This window comes from Mus caroli, chromosome 7 (assembly GCF_900094665.2).
Source record: "Mus caroli chromosome 7, CAROLI_EIJ_v1.1, whole genome shotgun sequence".
NCBI classification, from domain to species: Eukaryota; Metazoa; Chordata; class Mammalia; order Rodentia; family Muridae; genus Mus; species Mus caroli.
This window is the reverse complement of record NC_034576.1, coordinates 135,847,199-135,861,566: the sequence shown is the minus strand read 5'-3', so window position 1 is coordinate 135,861,566 and position 14,368 is coordinate 135,847,199. Positions and strand designations below refer to the sequence as shown.

Sequence of the window (14,368 nt, the reverse complement as noted above, 5' to 3'; positions counted from 1 at the left end):
TGGAACTCACTTTGTAGACCAGGCTGGCCTCGAACTCAGAAATCCGCCTGCCTCTGCCTCCCAAGTGCTGGGATTAAAGGCGTGCGCCACCACCGCCCGGCCCTAATATTAATTTTCTTAAAGCTCACTTTAATTTCTGAGAACCTAAGTTACGCTTTTCAATTATTAAGCCAATTTTCTTATTTTGCCTCAGGCTAATGGGGAGAAACAGCAGTCAAAATAAACTACTAATGTTCCTTTCTGTTAAGGTCACATTCTGATTTTCTCTTCTCTTAAAGAACACAACTAGGTCTGCTTTATCAACAGTAAACTTGCTAGCTGTTTTTACCGACCATGAATGAAACACAACAGAAAGTCACAACTCGACAACCACAGTGATCTGCCTCAAACCTGCAGAGGGCTACGTTCCTTTCGTTCAATAAACCTGAACACACAGATTGGCTCATATGACATTTGGCTTGCATGAAAACTTTAGATTAAAAATTTCTTCAACAATCCAGGTGTGGTGGTATACATCTTTAATCCCAGCACTTAGGAGACAGAGGCAGGTATATCTCTGAGTTTGAGGCCAGCATGGTCTAACCTAGTGAGTTCCAGAACAGCCAGGGCTACACAGAGAAATCCTGTTTCAAAAACAACATTTCTTCAACACTAATAACCTGGTCAGAAATAAAAATTCCATAAGCCATACATAGGACTATTGTGATAAAACATCAAAAGACTGAAACTGTCAATCACCCAAACCACTAACCTGGGGGGGGGGGGGGGAATCACTGAATTAGCTCACAGGATCCTACATACATGCATACACTGCCACCTTGTGGACACCAATAAATGTTACAAACCTACCTGCGGTTAAGTTTTTAGGCAGTAAAAGCTAAGAATCTCTCTTCTCCACTGTGTGTTATTTACTCTGCTTTCTAGTGCACTAAACTGCAGTGAACATAACCAAACCACCTTGCTGCATACTTGAGACTTCCTCTGATAAAAGCTCTCCTTAGAAGGATAAGTTTGAAGACTGAGGTATGCACAAAACAAATAAATCATGGAATTTTCCACTTAATATTTTGGGCTAGAACTGACTAAAGTAAAAAACATCAGAGGAGGAACTTTAGCTGAGGGCATCTACTTCGTTGGAACTTGGACCCCCTGCTATACACAAGGTTGTAGTTTAAGAAGAAATTCTCAACTGCAGCTCTGTTCAAGTTATAAAAATGAACTCAATGGCAGGTGAAACCTCTCAGGCAGACCAAACCAGCCTCTGCTGTCCTAACGGATGCCCAGTTTTCAACGCTCCTGAACAAATATTTGTACAGGCAAGAAATAACAGCTAAGCTGGGCAGAGATGATAGTGAGGGGTTTCTTCATGGGCTTGAAACGACTGTTAATGAGAGAGGCACTAAGAGAAAACTCCAAAACTGTACAAGATCAGATTGCTTAACATCAGCAAGAAACAATTTGTGGAGTGATGGACTTTGTTGCATCATGGTTGTGATGGACAGAAATTTTTGGAATGCTAAATAAATGTTGTCAAAGCTCATAACACAGAGTCACAAAACGAAAATTACTTTATCTGTACCCCAAGATAAAATGGTAAGACAGATTTAACTAGAAACAGGTGGGTGCATTTTCTTTGACTTTTATCTGTTTTTCATGTTCTGTAATATGGGCTAGACTGCACTTGTGTTTGTATATCATACTCCTGATGTAGGACTTGGTACTCAGTTTCAAGTTAATGATGCCAAGGAACAGCTCAATGCACACACATCAGCTGAGGAACCTGGGCACCTGGCTGTGCTCCCGATCATCAATCCCCCTCCTACTACCCCAGCTTCAGATGCCCCAACAGTCTTTTTGGTTTTTTCGTTGTTTTGTTTTTTGAGACAGGGTTTCTCTGTATAGCCTGGCTGTCCTGGAACTCACTCTGTAGACCAGGCTGGTCTCGAACTCAGAAATCCACCTGCCTCTGCCTCCTGAGTACTGGGATTAAAGGTGTGCACCACCATGCCTGGCTCCAACATTCTTATTTATCTTTAAAGGTGCATATCCACATCATAGTCCCCAATTCACATCAAAAACATGTTTGCAAGTGTTACTACAAACAACTTAGGGTCTTCACTCCATGGCTACTTGTCTCTCCATGACCATGCAGTAGGCACATGGTCATGATTCTTACCTAACAAGGAATAGTACTTAAAATTTTTGCTTTTTTTTTTTTTTTTAAGATTTATTTATTTATTATATGTAAGTACACTGTAGCTGTCTTCAGAACCCCCTGAAGAGGGCATCATATCTCATTATGGATGGTTGTAAGCCACCATGTAGTTGCTGAGATTTGAACTCAGGACCTTCAGAAGAGCAGTCAGTGCTCTTAATCACTGAGCCATCTCTCCAGCCTCAAATTTTGCATTTTCTACATACAACATAAACAATACAACCTGTTCTTTTTATCAATAGCAGGAACTCATGTTCTTTTCATAGGTGAGGAGTTAGCAAAGAAGGTTCAATAAATAACCAAGTAATTTACCTCATTTTCCTTTTAGATGATGACATCAGCTTGATGGATTGAAGGAGAAGGAATGACAGACGAGATTCAAATATACTAAGGAGTTTGATCACTTCTTCTCGATTAAGATCAGGTGAGGAATCAGCAGCCGGTGTAGCCTCATCATTCTTGGGCTAAAAACAGCACAAAGTTACTTTACCTAAGCAGCCTCTTCAAATCCAGTTTACAGAATCATAAACAGAAAGCAGACCCAAAAGCTCCCTGATAAAGACACAGGAAAGCCCCACACCTAAGAAATACTGACATAAAAGAAATGAATCCTATGTGGAGTTTCCTGACTTCCCAGCATTGACTGGGTGCTACAGAAGCGACATGGAAACAGGTACTGCCTAGCCAGGACCCACCAGGGACAGAAGAGGTGGCAGAAGCCTGGGCACACCCAGCAGAAATGCTGGACTATGCTGTGGAGTTATGGAGCAAATGCTTCCGGGCTGAGTCAGCCGGGACTGAGAGCACAGCATTCCCTGCTCTTGGAAAGCAAAGGCAAAGACACCTCCAAATAGAAAAACAACCTTACAAGGCTTTGAAACTTCTAACAGGTCTCTGTAACTATGGCTCATTAAAGACTGGAGTCAGCAATGCAGCCATGCAAACACAGCTCCTGTGCAGTGGCCGTGGACTGATGAACTTGGGACAGGGCACACGGGAAGGCAACTGGACCACTGGCTCCAGCGTTTTCAATGCTGCCTCTGGAGAGTGTGTCAGGGAAGTGTAAACTAAAGCTCCCAGGGGGTGGGTAGGGGAGTGTGGGACCTCATGTGTGTTAAAGATTCTACAAGGCTAGCTGACTGATTAGAACTTCCACGACTGTGAAGAGCTAAAAAGCTGCAGGTCAAATCACCTTGGGCTATCTTTAGTGCCCTTCAAAGACATTTACTGCCCACCTGTGTCTGGCCTAATATCCATCCTTGTGATAATGAGGTAAATCCTTTTGGAATGTACCAATAGAACCCTAGCTTCTGCCAACCCAAAGATTAAGGATGCCCTCAGATAGCAGCTGAGACCTACCTAAACCAGAGACATCCCTTCTTTCTTGTAACTTGTCTGCATGATATTCCCACCAATGTATTTATAAAATATTCCTTTCTTGGTTCTCTTACTATATAATTTCAGGAAACTGGTGACACTCATCTGTATTCCCAGGCATGATCAGCCACGTGGCTGCAGAATAAACAACCTCTCTTGGTGATGGTAGCTATGTCTCTGCATCAACCCTGGGCTAGGTCTTGCAAGTTTAAGTTATTACAAAGAGGCTACTTCATGCTCTGTCCCATTCTGCACATGGCTTGTTCCCTTTCCATTTCCCCATGTTCAACATTGTTAGAGAATCTTTACCAGGACAATGGTGCCATCTACTTGGATCTGCTAATGTGGATCACAATTATGGGCCTATGGGCCAATGAGCATCTTTGCAACAACTTACTCAGCCTCCAGTATTTTGTTATAGCACACAAATAGACTAAGACTTTTAATTACTTAAAGACATTACTAATTATATTTTTATGTAGTGATATATATACACATAATATACATACACTCATAAGTATGTGTCCTGTTACATATATTTACCATTTAGCATAAGGCAGATAAAAGTGTTTTCTCCAATTACCTGGTCACATTCCTCTACAAGCTCCTTCCGGATGAGCTGGAATGCGTGCTCAGTTCTCACCATGATATCAAGTGCCCCAGATAATGTTTTTAACTTTCCAACATTGCTATTCTGACCTAAAATAAAAAACCAAATGATCATTCCTAAACTACAAGCCTATGAAGCTATCCAATGCTAATATTACCGACTTTAGGCACTAGAAAAGCAGTTTGTGACAATCCTAAAAAACCAAAAGACAACTTGTTTACTAGTTGGGAAAAAACCCACTCAGCCTACCCAAAGCATTATACTACAATAACACCTCTAATTTTTTAAAGTGGTTGCAGTAATGTTCACTTGCCTCAGTGTATGGCTCTATATGGTAAGCACACAAAATCTCTATGGACTACGAAGCTAGTATCTCAAGTATTAGGTTACAGGGGACCAACAGACAAGAGCCTGTGGTTCAAAGGTCATCCCATTATTTAGCTGTGTGAAGCTGGTTGAGTCAATCTGGCCCTCAATATCGGCTGTCCTACTGTAAAGTATCAAAATTTTTGTTCAAAGGTAGATCAGGTGAGTATTACACTTGTCTACATCTCTCAGCCACTGCAAGACACCTCAACTCCTGTTCTCTGCTCACATTCAGTGTGTGCAGTGCTGTGCTATGAATAAAGGATTAATCTCCATAGATAGATCCAGCCATCCTCTATGGCTCTCAAGGCCATCTATAGGTCTTTAAAACAGTGCAATTTCTATGGAATCCCTGAGCTGCAGAGTGATAGCTTATCTTTTAGAGAGGTTGGAGGCTAAGTTCTACCATGCACCCAGATTCTAAATAAACAGTGACTCCACATTGCGGTATAACCTCCTGGGTGCTAGTCACTGGGAAGTTACACATCATTGCTGGGATGAGGTGGGATCAGTAATAGCTGCACTGAGAACACAATTTGAACTTTATTTCTGGGGCACGCATGATCTTCCTTGGCTGATTTTGCTGTAGGAACAGCAAGTTTTGGGTCCTTTTGCAAACCCTTAAACCTCACAGATAGTGTCAGAGTCCTTAAGTGTGGAGGAAGCATCAGAAGTGAAAATGGGCATGGGAATTCACTTGTTAAAGGTCACCTCTTTCCATTAGAGTATAATCTGCAACTTTCAAAATAGCCCACTACCTGGAAACTCAATGGACAAATAAGATGTCAGAGTAGATGTGGCATCTGAAAGGCAAGCCACTGACTATGTAAGCTGTCTTTGGGAAAGCAGCAGACAACAGAGACATAAGAAAGGTAAGTAGGAGCCCCATGCACTAGGGTAAACTAAGATGAAGTAGTGTTACTAATGACAACACTTAGTAATATTGCTGATAAACTCCACAAAGCTGGCTACCCACTTCTCTTAAGTATCTCCATTATTTTTCCAAAAACATTATTTATTTTAAGTGTGAGGGGAGGTCCATTTGTGTCGTGACACGTTTGGAGGTCAGATGGTAACCTGTGGGTCCCAGGGATGGAACTTAGGTCATCTGATTTGGAAGCAAGTACCTTTACCTGATGAACTATCTCATTTGCCCGTAAGATGTTTTCCAAAAGCAATTAACTACACCAAGCTGACTGTGTCTCCAATGTCTCTCTATTCTTTTACAAAAATATGTTCTAATCATGAAGAATTCAAACATGACAGAAAACTGCAAGATGCCAAGTAAAAGGTTACCCAGAACCCATATACATCTGGCATGCATACACATTGATAGGAAAAAAAATCGAAGAGAACAGTTTTAGAAATGGTAATGAATTCATTTCTAAAAGAGTCTATAGGAAATGGATCTCCTATTCTCCCAGGGTCCCTATGTACAAGCAATAAACCTATGTACAAGAGGTTGTTTCTTATACTCACGGGCTCTGTATCTCATACAAACTAAGTCACACATATTTAATGTATACATTAACATCTCTAATCAGACTGCCTGGGATCAAAACAATTCAGACCTTGGCTCCCCATTCTGAAGTAGGTCATAGATTTTACAGGCTGAGTTTCCTTAATTCCAACATCGGTTATCAGGCACACCCCAAATCCAAAACTTTATAAAGTTTAAATTTGAAATATTAAGCCGTCAGAATGTTCTCCAAAACTTTCCATACTTAAAGTCTCTATTCATTTCTCTAGGTTTTAAAAAGCATTTAAAAAAATGTAGGGAAAGCTTTAACTATGGGCAAATTAACAGGAAAATGGTCCTGCTTATATCCAAGAGCCACACACAGCATGGCCTCCCTCTAACATGATGCAGAAAACAGCCAACACACATGATCTGAGAAGTCAGACTTACTGCTCATCTGAAATTCTGCAAATGCCACCCTTTCTAACTGCACTCTAAGCAGTTCACAGGGAGCGTCTTTGAGAAGCTGAAAGAGCTTTGCAGCTTTGCTGTAGTGGAGATCTGCCAGCACTCGGTGCTGTTTCCTAAGATGCTCATCACCAACCTACAAATAAAAATAATATAATAATAAAAAAGGTCCCAAGGCTGGGGCTTCAGTATTATTACTCAATTCTGCCTGCATCACTAATGCGTTCATTTTTATTTTTTATAGTGTTATAAGTTTTAAGTTCATCAATTTAAAATATCACTTAGTACCTGCTATGGGAATAATGAAATGAAGGAGACTAAGAACCATGCGTTCCCAGTAAGCCAGCCACTACACAGTGAGTTCCAGGCCAGTCTGAAATGGCATAGCGGGTCCTTGTCTCAAAAATCTCAAGGGACAAAAGGAATAAAATTCAAACAAAGAACCAAGGGGCTCGATGCACTACAGATAAGGTGTCCAATGCCAGGCAGTGAACCATGAGAGTGGACAAGCAGTATCAGTCCATCAAGTTCTTAACAAATCAGAAACATACAACTCATTCAGTTGTAAGATACACCAGAGGACATCTTGGACAATGTATAACACACACATCAGTAGGGAAGCCCAGGGCTCTACAGAGCACTCTTCCATTCTCTGGCCTCCAGAGCAGGCACACTGGGGCTTCCCTCACATTCTTTCAACTGTGTCCATGCTCCACTGACACTTTCCAGATGCTTTCATGTGCACTTCCCATTTCACAAGGATGAGAGGGCTGTATTATAAATCTTAATTATGTAAATGTGCAAGAGGAGTATGTGCACATGAGTGCAGAAGCCTGCAGAAGTCTGTAGTGGCCAGAGGCACTGGACCCTCCTGGATCTGGGATTATAGATGGTTATAAGTTGCTGACTCTCTCACTCCTGCCCTGGAAAGTCTTTTAAAATGTACACAGAACTAATACTATACAAAGCTTAACTACATTTATAACAAACATTAAGTAGCATACCCAGGAAAATATCTGATTTCCACACTAAGACAGCAGAGAAAAGTACACGTCACGGATAGAAAGGGAGACGCACTGACACGCTGAGTTCTTCTAAAGCAGCCACTGAAGCTAACAGGAGGAGGTGGCATGTAACATATACCCAAAGCATTGGCAGGCTTGGTGGAGACTTTTAAATAAGTGAAGCATGGAATTTAATCTGGATGGCCACACCTGGTTCCTCAGACAGCTGTGGTACATGGAAGCCAGCCTGTGATGGATGGTCGCAGCTCGGTACTGACAGAGGGGCTGCCGAGCAGTTGCTGAGTCAACATCACAATGCTTCAGGGACTTCATCATAGCCTCGCTCACTTCTTTCTCAATCTGTTCATAGATTTCAATGGGGAAGGGAAAGGATAAGCATTCACATTAAATACTGCTTGCTAAAGATGACTGAAGTGCAACACTAAATACAGAAATAAGTAGTGTTAGCCGGGCGAGGTAGTGCACGCCTTTAATCCCAGCACTCGGGGAGGCAGAGGCAGGTGGATTTCTGAGTTCAAGGCCAGCCTGGTCTACAGAGTGAGTTCCAGAACAGCCAGGGCTACACAGAGAAACCCTGTCTCAAAAAAAAAAAAAAAAAAAAAAAAAAAAGAAAAAAAAAAAAAAAAAAAAAAAAAAAAAAAAAAAAAAAAAAAAAAAAAGAAAAGAAATAAGTAGTGTTGACTTCAGTTTAAAATCCAGAAAGTCTTATCACCTGCTCCTGTGCTTTTCTGGATAACGGAGCATAATCTTGCTGCAGAGTCGCCATGGTGAAGTATGTAGTGGACAATTCCCAGTTCACAGAATCCCAAACAACTGGGTGCATGTCTCTCGTTCCCAACGACCTCAGAGCCTTCAAATAGTAATCAACTGCCTGTGAAGAGGGCAAATGTTAAACATGTGCAAAGAGCATACATGGGACATGCTTCAAACACTCAGACATCAACTGAATCTGGGAAGGCAGGGCAACCAATGTTAAGTACTTAGTAAAGAGACAACCTGAAGCAGAGAGAATGCCCCTGCAAGGTCTGTTTTTGGTGCTGCTTTCTGACTTAGGATGATGCAGGAGGATGGACTTTGTTGGGTTTTTCTCCCCCAACGCTGAAGGAAAATTACTTTGTATAACTAGTAAACTACAAAAAAAATTATTGTAGTGTAAAATTAATTCTCTCACCCTCATCTTCAAACACTGGCCATGGTATTCTCACAACAGTTAAATTAAGCTCTATCACCCAGCAATACTTATTACATTTCAGTATTAACTGTTGTGAATACACAAGTTGTTTTTTAGTCACTTTTATTTTAAAATGTACTATGCTAGGTATATTTTCCATTGAAGGCTAAATTTAAAGTTTCAAAACAGCTAATAATTTAAGTGCTCATGTCTTTTTATAAAATTTTTGTTTTTGTTTATTTACTGTGTATATATCCATGTATTAAAGTCAAAGACAACTTGTAGGAGTTGGTTTTCTCCTTTGACCACGTGAGCTAGGAGACTGAACTCAGATCACTAGGTTTGGTGTCAAGTGCCCTTATCTCCTGAAGGCTCATTTCTTGTTCTTGCTTGCCCTCTCCAACAATGGAGACAATGTGACAATTTGGTAAGTCAACCCCTCCCTGCAAGGTAGCTTTTAATCCTCCTGTCTCAGTCTCCTAACAGCTAGAGGTACATGAGTACAAGCAGCAGCCCAGGGTCATTCCGTAGACTGATATTAGTGTGTGTCTGTCTACTGTATGTGTGGGGTGCATGCAGAGGCCGGGAGAGAACAGTGGGTCCTCAGAAGCTGGAGCTATGGGCAGCTGTGAGCTGTCCTACATGGGACCTACACTCTGATCCTCTGGAAGAACACCAGGCATTTCCAACTGCTGAGCCATGTCTTCTGTGCATGTTCAACTTTTCATGTATTATAAACTGTAATTTCAAAATAAAAACATACTGAGCATTTACTTTAAAAGGTTATTTGCTCTTTTGCATATTCTTAACCTTTCTTCATACCTTGGGGATGTATTCACCTCTGACCTTACCTGTCATTTCTGCTAGACTGCAACCTGCTTCCACATTTACTCTCTGATATACATGTCTATCTCCCATGCTGGCTGGGGCACACAGCCTCCCACCTGCATCTTTTGGTACTTTCCCTGTTTCTCTCTCTATGCCAATCTTTAGTGTCCTGAACTCCATCAACACCATTTACTTAAGCATCTTTCCGGAACCCAATAGTTCCATAGGTTGTCCTCAGCACTAGCATCCTACTGTTCCTACAAGCTGTCTGCTCCTTTGCCATCACAATGCTATAGTGTCATCTGTAGTTTACTTAGTGGAGCAAAGGCCAGTTTAGATGGATGAGAGTGAATAGATGAGGAGTGATGTGAAGGCAACCACCTTACCTTGCTGTAATACAAGCCCTCTTCTGGAGAGAACTCCCGTTTGAACTCATCCTCTGCACCGCAGTGCGCCTGTGCACAGACCCGCATGAGTCTTCCTGTGTTGCACAGCAGAAGGGCAGCATTTGTAGCATCATCAATCGACTCAAAGTTGTGAATCCCCTTTTCAAAACAAGAAAAGCTTTTTTTCCACAATTGTTGCTCTGCAGCAGACACAGATTTGCTCACTTCACAAAGAAAGAAAGAAAACAATTGCATAAGCAGACATCAGTGTGAACCCAATGGGGTCAACTGCAGCTCTCTCTCTGATGCCTGTCACATGAGGAAACACATTCTTCAGGAGTCCCTGGGTAAAGCACTACCTCGCACTAGCTTACACGGTGACAATACTTAGGATCAGGCCTTTGAAGAGGTGATTAAAATTAAGTGAGGTCATTAAGAATGAGACTCTGATCCAATATGACTTGGGAAAAGACACCAAAGGGATACAGAGAAAGGGCCTTGTAAAAGCACAGTAGGAAGGTGGCTGTCGGAAAGGCAAGAAAAGAAATCTGAGAAAAATCCAACCCTGATGTTGCCTTGACCTTGGACTTCCAGTACTCATAACTGGGAAGTATAAATCCTAATATATTAGAATATACCATCTGGGGTATTTAGTAGTCCCAGCAGACCAATACATTTAATCACAACCATTCAAAACCAACCAAGTAAAGACACCTGGGCAAAGGACTACATTATTAAGCGTCAAACACACATCATGGTTCCAATTGAGTTTTAAGAGGCTATAGTTTATGTTTTATATACTTCTCATGGATTCTTACTACATACCACATGCTCTCCCACTGACAAAAACTCCAGATGTCACTTAAGCACTCAGGTTCTCCCACCAACAATGAACTTTCTAGAGCATCATCTGTCAACGTCAAGCACGGTTCACAACTTAGCAGGCATAGGTAAGTTCGGTTTATCTGTGGCCCTCACTTCCAGCCCAGGTCCCTTCCCTTCTCATAGCACCTAGTTTTTCCACTAAGAGCCCCTTGAATGGCTTCAGCTACTACCCTTAGGGGGATGCTTTTCAATTTGAGGAGCATCATCCCTTTTCAGCTCTCAGCACATTTATAATCAACTACTAAATTAGATCTTTCTACATGCAGTTTACTGATGTGCACAAGTCAACCCAGTGCAGCCTGAACCTACTCACTGCTTCCTGAACTCCATGAGGTGTGCACTGCTACCCTCATCACAGGCTCTTGTGCTCTGCACACTCATGCTCTGGAGCCTTCCGTTCCTCAGATTTGCATCCTGAGGTTCTTTTCAGGGACTGCCAATGCAACTGTATCATCTTTCCCCAAGCCTTCAAATACCCTACAACTAGGACAGACAGCTTCCCCACCCACTGCACTGCATGTATGTACTTTTAACACATTTCCCAGAGATCTGAGGTACTAGCTGCACAGCCAATACAGAACCTGGCACAAGTCTGGCTGTCCAAGCTATTTCTGAACTTACCAGTCTAAAGCATGGAACATACTGGAAAGAATGGATCCCAAGGGGAAATGTTTTTTTCTAGTTGTAAGATTCTCAGCAAAGCATATTGTAATCACACATCCTCAGGTGCCAGTTCTTTGCCTCATCCACAAACAGTACAACCGGGAATGCAGAGAAGGCCACAGGAGACACTCACCTACTCGCTCACCCTGCAGTGCAGCAGCCTGATTCATGTAGAACACACCGATTTCATTTCTGATGTTTCCCATTCTCTTCAACACCTGGACATAGTGTTCTGGATTCTGACTTTTTAAGTCGCTGAATTGCAAGATTTCATTAGCAGCCTCATAACATTTACAACTAACTGAAAGTTGACTTTCTAAGTCTGTAGATAGATCTGTTGCCCATGCAAATCCTTAAAAAGAAAAAGAAAAGAAAGAAATATTAGGACGATGGGATGTTATGAACCCTTACTCCTTTCCTTAATACCTGTAAGTGCCTGACATTTTAAGTCAGAAAGAAAGTGCAATACAGTGTAAACACAGACAACAAACAACAAAAATGTGTCACTGTAAAATGTCTATTAATGGCATCTTCCTAGAATATTCATGTTTGCTTAAAATAATATTTTTCTGCCTATAAATACCAGCTATTTCTACCACTCAGATCTTCCCAAGCTACTTGCACAGACTAAAGGTCTTTAGTACAGTTAGGCAGCTTTGCTCTTTGTTTTTCTGGACTGATGGGTCCAGCTCATGAAACAGAACACATGCCAAGTTTAAGCCACCAAAGATACCAAAGAGGCTGCTGGGTGATGCCAGACTCAGCATGGCATTACCTTCAACCCTTGTGGGAAGTGTGGCACTCCTACTGTGATACCAATGCACAGGGGACATCACACAGTGTTTTAAGTGAAATAACTATGAAGAGAGAAGTAAAATCTCTAAGGATTTTCCCACTGCGGCTATAAAAATGATTATTTTAGAAAAAGAAAGGGAAGAACGAGTAAAAATCCTAGGAAATGATACATCTCTCTCTTCTAGTATTCTACGTTAGTTGTAATTACCCAAGACTGACCCTTCCTACCGTGCTCACATGGCTGCTCTAAGCTGAGGAGTGTGTTCCTGCGGTTAAATCATTCATTCTATCTTTTTAGAACAGATGATAAAAGTATATGGTACACGCTAACTTTCTCTTAGCTCTGTGGGCTCATTCATAAGATACTTAACCCACTTTCACCAACCATTTTTTCTTTATCCCCCAAACCCTGGCTTGCAGAGTTGCCTAGATGTATACCTACAAAAATCCCATCAAGAGTGAGTAAAGGAAACACAACTGTTATCAGACCTTAGTTAAAAGTATCTGAAAAGTATTTGATACAAACATGTAAGAGCATACTCTTTGTTTTTGAGAAATGGTCTCACTATGTATTCCTGGATGTCTTGGAACTCACTATGTAAACCAAGCTGGCCTCAAATTCAGAGATCTGCCTGCCTATCTCCCTTTGGTGGGATTAAGGTATATACAGCTACACTCAGCCATGGTCAATTTTAAAACGTGAAAAAGAATGGTATGGAACCCTTAAACAAAAGGCTAAGGTTCCTGACACTTTTGCAGCATACTCCCTGAGCTGAACAGATTATCCCACTGTGAACAAGGAAGATGCCTGCATACCCTGGCAGCTGGACTCTCTGTGGAGACTGTGGAGGATCTCCTGGTCTTCTTTTGTTTGGTAATTAAACTCCTCAAGGTGTGCTGCTCGGTTATTTGCATTCTGGGCCAGCATGAGTTGGATGTCGCCGCAAAGTGTCAGGTATTGAGAGAGGAACAGCAGCACTTCAGAAAGCATGTTGGTGCAGAGGCAGCAGTAAGTATCTGTTTGAACAGTGGTGAGAGGGAGAGCCCACATAGATGTTAGAACTGATACTCATGACAAACGTGAAATCTCTGTGCTGTGACAGCCACTGTCCACAGCAGGTGGCACAGGGCTTCACAGTCTTCACACCAAGATGTTAGAACACTGCTAAAAATAAAATGTAACATGTCAGGAGGTGCTGCTTTAAAACTGAATTTTTTCAGGAAGAGGAGTGAAGGTTTACTATGACTCAAAGCTTCCCTCACTGCAGGGCCTTCAGGACATACTCAGTTGTGGAGGCTTACCATGGCTCTGTAGAGCTAGCTTAATGTATCTCAACGCTCTTCCATACTTCTGAAGACTCATGGCAGCATCTGACAAAATGTAGTAGGCCTTTGAGGACTTGAGAATTAGCTGAAGTTTCATCTTATGTTGCCAAGAACCAGGGGTCATTCCAGACTGCCCAGAACAATTGCCCTTCTGAAGGGAGCCCACTATAACACAGAAAAACATCACATGTTGTCTGAACTTAAATCTCAACAGAAAATAAAAAAATAACCTGATTCAGGTACTACTGGCAGGCTGAGATTGGTAACTTATGGCAGAAGAAAGCAGCAGTGTCATGGCATCTTCTAAGGTCTTCGGTTTCCCCGCTGTCAGTCACTATCACTGTCAACATGAAAGTGACACCTGCCAACTGTCTATAATTTCTGCATCACACCACCAAACAGTATATACACTGAAACAGAGCCTGTCCCCAGACCTCAGACCAGCTTCTCTATTCACATGCTAAGCTGTCTCCCAGCATTCTTCCTGGCCCACACCCACTACTGAGCAGCTAAAGCCATTTCCCACCTGTGGCCTGGGAAGATGCTCGCTTGCTCTTCCCTGTCCCTCACTGTACTTTACCATTTTCTCTATCAAGAACACTGAAGTTGCCAGGTACAGTGATTCACGTCTAACATCAGCACTCATGAGCCTACATTTGAAGCCAGCCTGAAGTACAGAATGGCAGCCCCGTCTCTAATGAAACCACAACACAAAACCCAATCTCGCCGAGGTCCAGCCTCATTACTGTCTTCATTCTGTGACATGACCATTTTTACACTTGTCATAAAAGTGA

At 41.9% G+C, this 14,368-nt stretch overlaps 1 protein-coding gene across 3 annotated transcripts in view; it reads right to left on the bottom strand.

Moving 5' to 3' along the window:
• The window catches only part of Edrf1 (erythroid differentiation regulatory factor 1), a 35,824-nt gene that overhangs the window by 2,737 nt on the left and 18,719 nt on the right, over nt 1-14,368 (bottom strand). For all 3 annotated transcript variants that reach the window (XM_021166785.1, XM_021166784.1, XM_029479448.1), the window contains 9 exons: nt 13,551-13,739; nt 13,065-13,265; nt 11,587-11,805; nt 9,906-10,129; nt 8,233-8,391; nt 7,710-7,859; nt 6,478-6,631; nt 4,176-4,291; nt 2,528-2,679 (listed from right to left, as the gene is read on the bottom strand). In XM_021166785.1, coding sequence (XP_021022444.1) covers nt 2,528-2,679; nt 4,176-4,291; nt 6,478-6,631; nt 7,710-7,859; nt 8,233-8,391; nt 9,906-10,129; nt 11,587-11,805; nt 13,065-13,265; nt 13,551-13,739 — 1,564 coding nt within the window. The remainder of the gene's footprint in view (nt 1-2,527; nt 2,680-4,175; nt 4,292-6,477; nt 6,632-7,709; nt 7,860-8,232; nt 8,392-9,905; nt 10,130-11,586; nt 11,806-13,064; nt 13,266-13,550; nt 13,740-14,368) is intronic.